This window comes from Dryas octopetala, chromosome 5 (genome assembly GCF_963921425.1).
Source record: "Dryas octopetala chromosome 5, drDryOcto1.1, whole genome shotgun sequence".
In the NCBI taxonomy this organism is placed as follows: Eukaryota; Viridiplantae; Streptophyta; class Magnoliopsida; order Rosales; family Rosaceae; genus Dryas; species Dryas octopetala.
Window position 1 is genome coordinate 8,462,447 of NC_141370.1, and position 14,716 is coordinate 8,477,162.

The 14,716-nt window shown below is 34.1% G+C and overlaps 1 protein-coding gene across 1 annotated transcript; it reads left to right on the forward strand.

Annotated features, from left to right (window-relative positions):
* Positions 1 to 7,045: 7,045 nt before the first annotated feature.
* Positions 7,046 to 10,004, forward strand: LOC147283995 (inositol-3-phosphate synthase). The gene is made up of 8 exons (XM_086243309.1): positions 7,046 to 7,371; positions 7,529 to 7,597; positions 7,766 to 7,901; positions 7,999 to 8,246; positions 8,362 to 8,588; positions 8,693 to 9,174; positions 9,289 to 9,351; positions 9,648 to 10,004. Exons 1-8 carry the CDS (start codon positions 7,184 to 7,186, stop codon positions 9,765 to 9,767), a joined length of 1,533 nt encoding a protein of 510 aa, XP_086099435.1. The 5' UTR covers positions 7,046 to 7,183; the 3' UTR covers positions 9,768 to 10,004.
* The last annotated feature ends 4,712 nt before the right edge of the window (positions 10,005 to 14,716 follow it).

Consider the following 14,716-nt stretch of genomic DNA (forward strand, 5'->3'; position numbering starts at 1 on the left):
GTGATTGTCTTTTGGTTACTTGAAACTAACCATTTACCTCACACACTCTTACCACTTAAAACTAATTAATTAACCACTTTTCACCATTAATTGTTTTAAACTTCCTACCTAACAACACCCTTCAAATAACTCGTTCGAAAGAATTTTTATCAAAACTAAAAAAAATACTTTACGATACATATCTTTTAGAAAATAGAAGTTTTTATTAAATTTCAAGAATAGTAAAAAACTGGGTGCTTGGAGGAGCCTTCGGTTTGGTGTGCAAGCCGTACACAACCTAAATTTTGGTTATTCTTGAAAATTTCTATGAAAATCGCAATTTTGTCAAAGAGGGGTACACTTTAATTTGATCGTTTGATAGAAACTCCAATTGAAATTTTTCTTTAAAATAAGAAGCATTTAATAAAAATTTACCAAACTAATAGTTTATTAGTTTAGATATTGATGATCTAGTATCATATGCCAAACTGTTTAACAAACAAACATTTCCCTTAAAATTTAGTGATGAGTCGAGACAATATTAGGTAGACCTTTATTTGGTATACATTTATACCCTAAACCTTAAAGTACTCTAACATATATGAAAGGACGAGAATATGCTTGAATCTTAGCTGAGACCTTCTTTTATCCCCGATGTTTTTGGTGGCCATGGAAGCCTAAGGAAATTTTCAAATTAGGACCACATCAAAGTAAAAGAGCCAATTACTTTAGTTAGAGTAGATATAAATAATACATTGTAATTAATAGCAAATGCAAAATTGTTTTTTCAAATTAAAAAACAAAAATGCAAATGCAAAATTCTCTAAATAATACCTATCGTGTGACAATGGACCTCAATGGACCTCCTCTAATGTCTAAGGCTCTAACTGAAGCCTTTTTTAAAGACGTGGGCCAAATCAACTGACTATGATGTGCATGTCACAAGCTGCAAATTTTCTCACAATAGAAAGCAAAAAGAACTACTAGAGACGTATCATGAATTTATAGTTTTGTATAACGTACCACATATAATATATATAGCTTTTCTACTTATCATTAATTATATTTTAATTAAATACTCTAAATTAAACACATACGTGAATTGTAGAGACAGACGTCATTTTAGTGAATAAATAATAGTCAATTGATTAATATAGAACACTTTTAGAGTCCCTAAACACAAGAAAGCAAATGAATGTGGTAATTTCTCATGGCCATCACAAGCTAGCAGGGAATGGGAATTGGGAGGGAGGGTGGGGTCTCTCCCTAACATGCTAGAAGATCGATGTGTTTCCATGTACTTTTGGGAGGAGGAATTGAAGGCCACACGACATGCAATGAGCTCATATTTACCACAAACCCATTTCGTGGCTAGTGGCCTTTCATTCTATACACAGACAGATCAAGGCAGTCTTGTCCTTCGGATATGCATATCACATGATTCTGACAATTCACTCTCATTGCATAATGCATATATGATATATGGCCTTCATTTCATCTCATTTCTCATAATATTATTCACTCACTCACCCACTCACCCACTCACTCACTTACTCACATCGATACTTACACTTTTACAAGAAAATGCATGCATGGGAGTTCCTTGTATTGTCTTGTCATGGTAAATTTAATATATCTTTTCCTTAAGTTGGATGAATTTGAACATTAAAATACAAACTATTCTAATTTTACCCAAAATAAGTAGTTTAACTTTGAGTCCGGTTTTGGCCACACAAAAAAAAAAGAACTTTGAATCCGGTTGTGTTGTCTACTAGGGGTGGGTTCGGTACGGTAACCGTACTGAAACCCACATACCGACTTTCGACCGAGAATGAGCGGAGGGAGGATTTTGGACCCCGATACTGTGCCGACGGTAGTCGGAATCCGATGCATTCGGCATCAGTCGGAGCTAGGCGGTGTCGGAACGATACTCAGCAAACCCACTGTAGCAAAACCCAGAAATTGAAACCAAAGGGAGGTGGCGAGACAGAGGGGGTTTCGAGTGGGCGGAGACCAAACGGAGAGAGGGGAGGAGGAGGCGAGTAGTCGAGCATGATGAGCTCGGCCTCGTCACCAGCCGTTGCCGGAGGGCGCAGATCGAAGAGAGAGGTGATCGGGGAGGGAGGAGAGAGAAGAGAGATAAGAGATCTGGGAGAGAGAAGGTCATGGGGAGGGAGAGGAGGAAGAAAGGAAGAGTTTGGTGGTGGTCTCGCCGCCTAGCTCGCCGGCGTCACGCCTGACTGAGGAGAGAGGATGTCGCGGGAAGGAGGAGAGAGAGAGACTTCGAGAGTGAGAGAGAGACAGACTTCGAGAGAGAGAGAGTTTGAGTTTTGAGTTTTGTTTTAAGTGGTTTTTTTTTAAAAAATTCATTTATTATTTAGATTTTAGACATTATGAAATTAGGAATTTATGAATAATAAGATTAGAGTATTTTGGGGTTTCGTTTGGGGTTTGGACTTTGGGTTTTAGGGTTTAGGGTTTTTTGGGATCAAATTTCAATTGGGGTTTGGTTGGGGTTTGAAGTTTTTTATTTTTATTACATATGTTTTTAAATTTATAGTATATAGTTTATAGTTTATAGTTTATAGTTTATACTTATAGTTAGTAGTTAACTACTTACTAGTTAGGCTTAATTATCGATTTACCACCCAAAATTGTAACTCATTCTCACTTTACCACCTGAAAGTTTTTTTGTCCCAGATTACCACCTGTAACTTACACCCGTGTCCCACTTTACCTTGTTCCGTCAACAATTTTGTTAATGCTGACGTGACGCGCTGGATGTGCGCCACGTGTCACATCTTTTTTTATATTTTTTGATTTTTTTGTATTTTTGTATTTTTATAAACTTTGAAAATTAATTAAAAATAGCTCTGAGTTTAGAAAAATACATGGAAAATTCCTACTGACTTGTCTTGACTAGTACTAATTTACTATGGGGTCAAAATGCCAATTTTCCCTCTAAAAATTTCCAAAAAATTTGGAGAGTCTAAATTTATTTCTAGAAAATTAAAATACTCTAAACTCTTTAGAAATTCATAGAATAATCTCCCGAACTCCAAAAAATATGAGGTCTGCACCGTTAGTCTTCTGAAAACTAACAATACCTTTCTTGTGAACACTTGCTACCCAAAAGACCTCTCGGTCTTAAAGGAAAATAAAATTCCTTATAATATAAATTCTAGAAAAATTCTAGAATTTCTGTAAAATCTCAAAATAATTCTCTAAAACAGGCTTTTGGTAATTTTTCAAAATATTTTTGAGAATTTGTCCAAGAGTTTACGAAAATTTTAGAATTTTTTCTAGAATTTATTTAATAGAGGAAAATTTATTTTAATTTTTTAGAAATAAATTTGGACTTTCTAATTTTTTTGGAAATTTTTGGAGGGCAAATTGGTAATTTAACCTTATAGTAAATTAGTGCTAGTCAAGACGAGTCCGTAGAAATTTTTCGTGTATTTTTCTGAGTTTGGAGCTATTTTTAATTAATTTTCAAAGTTTATAAAAATAAAAAAATGCAAAAAATAAAAATAGATGTGACACCTGGCGCACATCTAGCGCGCCACATCAGCATTAACGGCCATATCGTCAACATTAACGGAATTGTTGACGGAATAAGGTAAAGTGGGACACGGATATAAGTTACAGGTGGTAATCTGGGACAAAAAAACTTTCAGGTGGTAAAGTGGGAATGAGTTACAATTTTGGGTGGTAAATCGATAATTAAGCCTTACTAGTTACTAGTTACTAGTTACTAACTTCCTATATAGTATATACTATAAATTTATAACTTATAACTTATAAATACTAAACCCTATAATTTATATGTTTTTTAAATTTTTATAGTATATAGTTAATACTTAATAGTATATGTTTTTTAATTTATATCATTAATTATATCCTAAACCTTAGGGTATAGCACTATAGCAGTATAGCCTATACTCTATACTTCTATAATGTATTAATGTATATAGTATATACTTAATAGTTAATACTATATAGTCTATATTACTTTACTACTTTATACTTTTATAGTATATTAGTAAATACTATATACTATTTAGTATTTAGTATATAGTATATAATATAAGTTAAATAACTATATATTATTTACTATTTACTATTTAGTATATACTATATTAGTATATTACATTATTAGTATATTAGTATACTACATTAGTATATTACCTAATAGGGCGTTAGGCTAAATGACTAATACCATATACTAATAATAATATATTATACCATATTGTACATTTATGATTGAGGTAATTACATAAATCATAAATAGTCCATAACTTCATAGTCCATATTGATATTAATATATTATACCATATTTTACTATATTATATCATATTATACAATATACTAATTAAATTATTAATATTATCATATTATACTATACTATACCATATTATACCATATTATAGTATTATACTAAATATTATATCCCAAACTCTAAGTTACCAACTATGAATCAATGAAGTATAAATTTATAGTATTAGACTATTAGGGTATAGCCGTATAGAAATTAGTAATTTAGTATGAGATATCATATACATATACTATATAGGGTTTATAATTTAGTAAAATATTAGGGTTTAGGATATTTTTAATTAGTTTTTATATAGAAATGTATTATATAAATTAAAAAACATATAAGTTAATAAGTTATAGGGTTTATAAATTTATATATGTTTTATATAAATTATAGAAAATTAGAAATGTATTATATAAAATTAGAAATTATATAGAAAGGTATTTAGTATTTTAGTATTTTTTATTTAGGGTATATCGATATAGTATAGAAATGTATAAAAATGAATTATTTTAGTTATATTTTTTCAATATACGGTCGGTATCTGTATACCGTCGGTACCGAGTTTTGTAAACTAATACTGTTACCAAAATCATTGGTATCGGTATGAATACCGAATATCGGTATCGGTAACCGGCTAGTTAGGTATTTTTTGGTATAATAGTCGGTCGGTTGTCGGTAATTTTCGGTTTTTCGGTATAAAAACCCAGCCCTATTGTCTACCACCAAATGTCTGCACAAACCTCTCTCAAATCAGATGAGACGAAACAATGCAAAATGGAGAAAAACTTTCTGCATGCACTTGGAAAATTATAATTCACTGTTTTTTTTAGATAAACAATAACTGTCGTTCATGACATTTGAATTCAGAACCTTTTCTCACAAATTAAAGACAGTATATAATTTACCGTAATTAAGAAAGCTTATTAATTTTGTCAATGAATATACTCCTTAAACTTTACAATAAATTTTAAAACAGCTTTAATAAGTAGTGCTGATCGATTTGATAAAAAATAAAAAACACATAGAAGAAAAATGGAGGCACTATTAACACTCCTAGAGAGTCATGTAGTACTAAAGAACCTATTAGTCTAGTGGAATTTCTCTTCCAAATGTTGGAAAAATTCCCAAGTTTGACTTTCCTTTCCCAAATAAAATGAAAAAATGAGTCATGCACTCCTATTATTTTTTGCTCTTTGGATCTCATTTGATGGATCACCAATTTAATTGCCAATTTTTCATATGAAATCGTCTTGGTATAGTTATTTGATTAATTTCCACATGAAAGCTAGCTTCTTTATATTCCTTAATGAAATTTTTTTCTATCTTTAATATATATATAGTTAGAAGAGATAGTTTGGTTAAACGTACTTTCATGAATACTGAAAAAAAATTAGTTAAATAAATTGTTAAAAGATCTAGAAGCCTATTTAATTTATAAGGGATGAAATAATAAACAAAAAATTTGTTGACTTAAAAAATAAAAACGTAAATAATAAGATAATATCATGTCGCTAAAAAAGAGGAACAACTAACAACATTAAAAAAAAAAAAAAACCAAAAAACTTACGTGAATTTGCAGCAAAATTTCAAAGGAGAGGATAGTTATAATTTATAAAACTTTCAATAGTGAATTGGAATGCATACGTTTAAAATATTTCTCATTCTTTTATCATGTAGATTACAGAGAAATATAGAAAATTAATTTTAATAATAAAAAATAATGTCATTTGATATGTGCATCATGTAAAGTGTTAGATACATGATATTTATAGGATACAAGAGTTAACCTAGCTAGCTAGATACAATTAAAAGACTTAAGGAACAAGTAAATATACAATTTTAATTCACAAAGGAAACATGAATCGAGTTGGGAAACTTCTTGAGAATTATCTTCACGTTAGCGCCTTGGAAGATGCTAGTTATAACATATGTGATAAGGTTAACGATAAAAATGTAAATTGATATCTAGATATCAATTGTAGAATTGAGATAAAGTTTGATTCTTGGAGAAAATAAAACATAATTAGCTTGTAGTAGTCTATGCAATAATTTGAGGGGCAAGAAATAAAAAACAAATGATATGAGTAAAGTTTCCACTTTTGTACTAGCAAAAAAAAAAAAAAAACGTTTCTATGTTGGTCCCACTGAAGTACATGCAAAAACAAACTAAAGAAAATGCTGTGCTCAGTAGGACAAATAAGAATCATCCACTCGCTAACAAGTGTATCTACAAAACAGCCACGTATCCAGGGCAGGACCAATCAGTCCGAAACAACGGCCACAATTTTAGCGTGCCACCACGCTCCCCACTGCGCGTAAACGGAGAAGCAACTCGAACAGTCTCGGTCACACGCGGGTCACCGTCACCGCTCACCTTCGAGTCCTTCCTAGAGCCTGGACCCCACTCGACACACACACATTCCGAGACAACCTCAACAATTCGGGCTCCTCAGATTGCGCCACGCGTCACGCAACTCACCCTCTCTGTCTCTCCTTCGTGCCGTACGTGCGGTTCCATGGACCAATGGACACCTTGCTTGAAAATTGAAATAAACAAAAGTTACCTCTCTTTTCCTTTATTTTTTATTTTTTATTTTTTTGGGGTTTTTGCATTTTGCATGGCCAGGCTTCTCTAAACCCAGAGCCAATAATGCTGGGGCACTCGAGGCCACTCGGTTGAGCGCCACGTGTCTCTGCAGTGTCACATCTTCTCTATAAATAAACTGCATTGGGAGCAACTTGAAGGAGCAGCACCAGCCTTAGGATTGAGATTTGAGATTGAGATTGAGAAGTAGTAGTACATTAGCTCTCTCTCTTGAGCCCCGTTTGGTTCCATAGAAAGTAAAAGCCCTTTAATTTTCTTAGGAAAAAAGAAAAGAGAAAATGTTCATTGAGAGCTTTAAGGTAGAGTCTCCAAACGTAGAGTACACAGAGAATGAGATTCATTCCGTGTACAGCTACGAGACCACTGAGCTTGTCCATGAGAGCAGGAAGGGAACCTACCAGTGGATTGTCAAGCCCAAGACTGTCAAATACGAATTCAAGACTGATATCCATGTCCCCAAACTAGGGTTTGCCCCAATCCCCACCTCCTTAATTTTTTTCATTTCTGAAAGAAATTTTCAATTTTGATGGTTGGGTTATGAGTCTTTCTTCATATTTTTTCTGGGTTTCTCTTAAAGTCTTGATTTTTATGCATTTGATGTGTTTGTGAATTTGTGTGTGTAGGGTAATGCTTGTGGGTTGGGGTGGAAACAATGGCTCAACCCTCACTGCTGGTGTCATTGCGAACAGAGAGTGAGTTTAATTTCATCATTTTCCACCTGCATTTAATCAATCTGTGATAATTATTATAATTAATTGTTTAGATTGTGTTTATGGTTTCAAAATGTTCTACTTCAGCTTAATTTTGGCTGTACATGAATTTTTAATTAATTCTAAGATATGGGTCTTGTACATTCTCAGAGGAATCTCCTGGGCAACCAAGGACAAGGTGCAACAAGCCAACTACTTTGGCTCACTGACCCAAGCATCATCCATTCGTGTTGGGTCTTACAATGGAGAAGAGATTTATGCCCCATTCAAGAGCCTGCTCCCAATGGTACTATTTTAGAGTTTTAAACTCTTGGGGGTGTCTCACTTGCTTAATTCTATATGTAATTAGTGCATTAATTATGTTCTTAAAATTTGGTATGCAGGTGAACCCAGATGACATTGTGTTTGGGGGTTGGGACATAAGTGACATGAACCTTGCAGATGCTATGGCTAGGGCCAGGGTCCTGGACATTGATCTGCAAAAGCAACTGAGGCCATACATGGAGTCCATGCTCCCACTCCCTGGAATCTATGACCCTGATTTCATTGCTGCTAACCAAGGTGCACGTGCCAACAACGTGATCAAGGGGACCAAGAAGGAACAAGTCGAACAAATCATTAAAGACATTCGGTACTAATACTAAAATCTAATTAATCACTATACAAAAACAGAACTAAGTGTTTATCCTTTTATGGAAAGAAAGTTGATTTGATGGTGATTAATGCTTTAATTATGTTCTAACCAGGGAGTTCAAGGAGAAAAACAAAGTGGATAAGGTGGTTGTGCTGTGGACTGCCAACACTGAGAGGTACAGTAATGTGATTGTGGGGCTAAACGACACCGTGGAGAATCTTTTGGGTTCTGTGGACAAGAATGAAGCTGAGATATCTCCTTCCACCTTGTATGCCATAGCCTGTGTTCTTGAAAATGTCCCTTTCATCAATGGAAGCCCACAAAACACTTTTGTCCCAGGTAGACTATAGCTACGGAATGAATGAAGCAGAGTTATAAGGATGAATAGTTATGATGTCCAATCAATAGCATGTGTAATTAATTTGAATCTTAATTGGCTGCAGGACTGATTGATTTAGCAATTCGAAGAAACAGTTTGATTGGTGGGGATGACTTCAAGAGTGGTCAGACCAAGATGAAATCGGTGTTGGTTGATTTCCTTGTTGGGGCTGGTATCAAGCCAACATCCATAGTGAGCTACAACCATCTTGGAAACAATGATGGCATGAACCTTTCAGCCCCACAGACCTTCAGGTCCAAAGAGATCTCCAAGAGCAATGTTGTGGATGACATGGTCTCCAGCAATGGCATCCTCTATGAACCTGGTGAGCACCCTGACCATGTTGTGGTCATCAAGTATGTGCCGTATGTGGCGGATAGCAAGAGGGCCATGGATGAGTACACCTCTGAGATTTTCTTGGGTGGGAAAAACACCATTGTGATGCACAACACCTGTGAGGACTCCCTCTTGGCTGCTCCTATCATCCTAGACTTGGTTCTCCTTGCTGAGCTCAGCACCCGTATCCAGCTCAAATCTGAATCAGAGGTCTGTTTGATTTTCTAAGAATAATTAATAATATATACCTGCACCATTAGTTAATTTCTTCACTATTCTTGCATATACCTAGCTTCTGATTATGTCTTATTGCTATGTTTACAGGGCAAGTTCCACTCTTTCCACCCTGTGGCTACCATTCTCAGCTACCTCACCAAGGCTCCTCTTGTAAGTCCAATATCTATCTTATCATATCAATGTCACATGTATACGTTAGAACCTGTTCTGACATTGTTTTTTAAAATTAATGTTCTTAGAGGTATCTAGAAAAGAAAAAGGGGAAAGCAAAAAAGGGGAATTGGGGTTCAAGTAGTTGATTTGACATTTATGTTTGTTAATGAATGGAGTGGGGACAAGGGGTAGAGATATGAATGTGGTCATGTGAATCATGAATGAGTGATTCATAATCTTTGCATGTGTGACCAAAACTTGTATCATTAATGAAGTGGTGTGTGTCAAAACAGGTTCCACCAGGTACCCCAGTGGTGAATGCACTGTCAAAGCAGAGGGCAATGCTGGAGAACATACTGAGGGCTTGTGTTGGGTTGGCTCCTGAGAACAACATGATTTTGGAGTACAAATGAACAACCAAAGATATGTATGGAAGATTGATTCAGAAAGTTGAACAATCAGTCCCCTCTGTCTTTTATTAATCTGGTGTTTTTACAGATTGTGTGACTGGTCTTTGTGTTTGATCTTTTAATTTTATATATGGCGAAGGTGCCCATGGCCATGTCTAGCGCAGTTGCTTCTAGCTCATTCAGAAGCAAGCAACTCTTTTGTAATGGAGGTAGATATATAAATATTGGACAGGTTAATTATGTGCCTAATTGTGCTACCCCTTTTTCTCTTACCATTTTCTGTTGCATAACATTTCAACATTGCAAAATTACCGAAATTAAATTATGGGAAGTGTTAAAATTTGTTTGGTTCTTGGGAATAATTAGAACACCAGAAAAATTACCTAAATCAATTTTTCAACAGAAGCCATATTTATATATATATAGTATGAAGGCCATGAAAAAGAAGCCGATGTATATGCACCAGCAGAAGCGAAATCCTTCTCTGGTCTCAGTTTCTAACGTGTGAAACATATATTCTTTACTGATGGCAAGTGGTCATAGCATAATAGAATTTAGACGACCATATGTAAAGATGAGTAAGGAGTTCAAATGGACCACAAATATGTGGGGAGCTCGTAGTTTTGGGACAAGGAAGGAAAAAACTTACCTAGTGATGGGGTATCCCTGAAAAGAAAAATAAAGACAATACATGAGAAAGAGAGTGAGAAAGAGTGCGAGAGAAGAGAGAGAGCCAATTAGAGAGGGGAGATGTCATGTGGTATCACATAGTGGGATAAGTAAGTTCTTCTCAATAAGGAAACATCTGGATGAGCTAACTTTTTGTCCACAAATTTGTTCAATAATTCACGAGGTAACATAGTGGTCCCCTCAGTCTTATGTCTAGAAGTTTCTATTTTTCGGATTTATTGATCATCGACAAATTTTATCAATATTTCTATTGTTTATTCTATATTATTTATTTTAGAACAATACTTTCTTCCGTCCCTAGTTGGAGGAACTCCTCCACCCTCCTCTCACAGATGTATGTACTTTTTTGTCTTTTCATTCAGTTTATGAATTAATTTTTAATTTATTTAGAATGAAACGACCAAAAAATACATTCTCTTGTGAGAGGATTAAGGGAAATATTGTTCTTTAGTTTAAGATGTGTTGTTGGTTCCTGACTTGGACCAAAATATGCTAAGTGTGGGTCAATTACTACAAAATGATTATGAAATTCACTTTGATGACAAATTGTTGCAAGATTTATACAAGAAGAGATTCGAATGAGCTTACCCAAAAGGTAAAGCTTTTAGAGAAAAATCACCTTTGGAATTGATCCAGACTGATATTTCATCACATTCATTGATATTTCATCACATTCAAGCTGGCAACAGATATTTTAGAGAAAAATCACCTTTGGACCAATGAAGACTACAACTTAAGCTGGCAACAGATATTTCATCACATTCATTGATGACTTCACAAGAATGATAAGGTTGTATTTTCTAAGGCAAAAATCAGAAGCTTTCTTTGTCTTCAATAAGTTTCAGATGATGGTTGAGACTTGAGAGACAAAGTGGTCTTTTAATCAAGGTGCTAAGAAGTGATAGAAGAGGTAAATACAACTCAAATAAATTTAACAAGTTCTATCAAGACATTGAAGTAGGGAGGTAGCTGATTGTAGTTTACACCCCACAGCAGAATGAAGTTTCTGAGAGGAAAAAACAGAACCATTGTTGAAATAGCAAAATCAATGATGCATGACAAAGGAATTCCTCAAAGTTTTTTGGGTAAAACAGTAAACACTGTTGTGTACTTGATGAATGGTAACAACCCCTTTTTTTTTTTTGTGTGTTAACAATAGTACTAACAATTTATATTAATGTTAAACTGTAATATTAATTGAAATTTTAAAATGATTAGTATTTAAAGGTATATAATTATTTGTCACTAGATAATGATCACCAATTTATCTAAACAAAACTAATCAATTTTGTTAAACTTTTTGATTGATCAAGTGATACACGTGGTGTGTAAAAGAAACTAAACAATTAATAGGGGAACAGAGCTTGTGTGGTGAGGAAGTCTCTAGAGTTGATTAATCAGCATTTCTTTTGGGAATCTCATCATTACGTTTCTCTTATTTATAACCCCTTAGTAGCAGTAAATTGAGTCACAACAAAAAAAGAATAAAAAATAAAAAACAACGGAAAGGAAAGCTGAACGGGGAGGAGAAGAGAGAAGCTGTAAGTTCTGCTTCTCCTTTTACTTCTTCTCTTACAGAAATGTTCTCTTTTTGAACCTTGAAAAGGAGCTATGCTCCAATAATACAAGTCAAATTAAACTAAAAACAAAACTATTCGGAAGAAATCACAAGGACCCCTATGTTTTTGTTTCTTTACTCACTTGCTTTACTGTCATTTTCTGTCTTACTTTTTATTTTGTTGTAGTGGGCCTTGCTCTAATAGGCTTTTCACGTCAGTAGATCATCTGTATATTTATATATCTGCTTGTATTAATTTTTTGATATCTGTCCTTTATTATCTCAACAAATAAAGAAGATCTCAAATGAGTTTTTACGAGTAAAACATAACAAATTTGACTAACAATCACCTACAGTATAAAGATTAGCATTTTCTGCAATTGAAACCAAAGATTAATTTAGTTCTTACCTCAGCTTTTGTCTTTATCTTTTTATGAGTAGATGGTTGGGTTAATTTTAATTATTTGTTTCTTTTACTTGAAGCACTTACGGGTAAAGGTGGGGAATTTCAATCACTCTAATGGGTCTATGAATATCGTATCAACTATATGAGTTTTCTTTGTGAAGAGATCACCTCTGTTTGTAGACTATACTCTTGTTTTCTCTTTATACTTATATAAACTCAAGCTCGATCAGGTGTGGACGTTCGCACTGAATAAATTTCTATAGAGTAATCTTATGGAGATCCACCAGTATTTAGTAAAGCATGGGTTGATGTAGGCGTATAAGGATATATCTAAACAGGGGTTGGAGATTAGATAAGTAAGAGCACCAACTGTTTTTAGTTTCTTTTATATATCAATTTAACCACCGTTTCCTTTTGATCAGACCTTAATTATATGAACCTTATCAAAATTTACTATCAATGGGAATAAATTGTTTCTAGATATTCTACAGCCTAAAGCAGAATTCACTTAACCACTTCTATTATTTTGAAAATTAGAATAAATAAATAAATAAATTTTAACACGTCCTGTTATGTCGGTGTTCGGGTTTTACGCACGAATGTGGAACAAGAGATCCCAACGAATAATCAGTAATAAGCAGGTCAGACTGAAGGTGGGTTCCTAAACCCCAATGATTAGACTATATCTTATTTAATCTTTGTGCCGTAATTTTTGTTTATTATTATATACCTATCATCTTAATATTCATTTTGGTGTACTTTTCATTATCGTGATTTTTTACATAATTGTTTATATTATTGACATTATAAGTAAATAAACTCATTGTTTAACGATCATGATACCATATATACATATTCATACATTTAAAATATGAATGTGAGTGTGGTGTAAACAAGTAGTGTTATAAAACGTCTAATGAAGACACCAAGGAAAGAGGGAGATGAACTTGGTGATCTCGTGATTACTAGAGACACCAAGGAGAATGAGGAAAATGAGGCTGTTTTTGAAGAAGGTACACCACCAGCAAGTTCTCAAGCATGTTCCTCTACACATTCAACTCCTAGCTCTACCCCTATTTGATTGAGGAGTTTGAATGATGTGTATGCAAGCTGCAATTTTTGTGTTTTAGAACCTGAAAGCTTTAAAGTAGCAATCAAAGATGAATCATGGAAAAAGGCGATGCAAGAGGAAATTAATGTCATTGAGAAGAACAAAACTTGGGAGCTAGTAGATAAGCCAAGTGGCAAAGATGTCATTGGAGTGAAGTGGATCTACAAAACAAAGCTTAACTAAGATGGTTCCATTCAAAGGAACAAAACTAGATTGGTTGCAAAAGGCTATTCACAAAAGCCTGGAATATACTAGAATGAAACCTTTGCACCAGTGGCTAGACTTGATATTATAAGGAGTTTAATCTCCTTCGCTGCTCAAAAAGGTTGGTTTCTGCACCAACTTGATGTTAAATATGCATTCTTCAATGGAGTTTTGAAGGAAGAGGTCTTTGTTGATCAACCTCAAGGTTTTATCATTGAAGGGCAAGAATTTAGGTGTACAAGCTGAAGGAAGCTCTTTATGGCTTGAAACAAGCACCTCGAGCATGGTATGAGGAGTTTGATTCTTATTTTATCATAAATGGATTTAAGAGAAGCCTAAGTGAACCTACTCTCTACACAAAATAATAAGGTAAATCAAATATTCTCATTGTTTCACTTTATGTTAATGATTTAGTGATTACTGGAAATGATGAGAGTATGGTTGCTGAATTCAAGAGAGAATTGAAGAAAAAATATGAGATGAGTGATTTAGGACTTCTGCATTATTTTTTGGGAATTGATATATGTCAAAATGATGAAGGTATCTTTATTTCTCAAACAAAATATGCAAAAACATTGTTGGAAAAGTTTGGAATGGCTGGCTGCAAACCAGTAGCTACACCTTTAGTAGTGAATGAAAAATTTATAAAGGAAGATGGAAGTGGAGAAGCAGATGCATCTGTCTATAGAAGCCTGGTAGGAAGCTTGTTGTACTTGACTGCAACCAGACCAAATATCATGTATGACACTAGCTTATTGTCTAGGTTCATGCACAAGCCTACTCTTATTCACTATGGTGCTGCTAAAAGAATTTTAAGATACTTGCAGGGTTCAATTGGTTTTGGTATCATGTACATATGACAGAAATACAGTGTCTAAGCTATTTGGATTCTGTGATAATGATTGGGGAAGGGCTGAAGAGATGAAAAGCACCTATGGCTATGATTTTACTACGGGATCAGGTGTGTTTGCATGAGCTTCAAA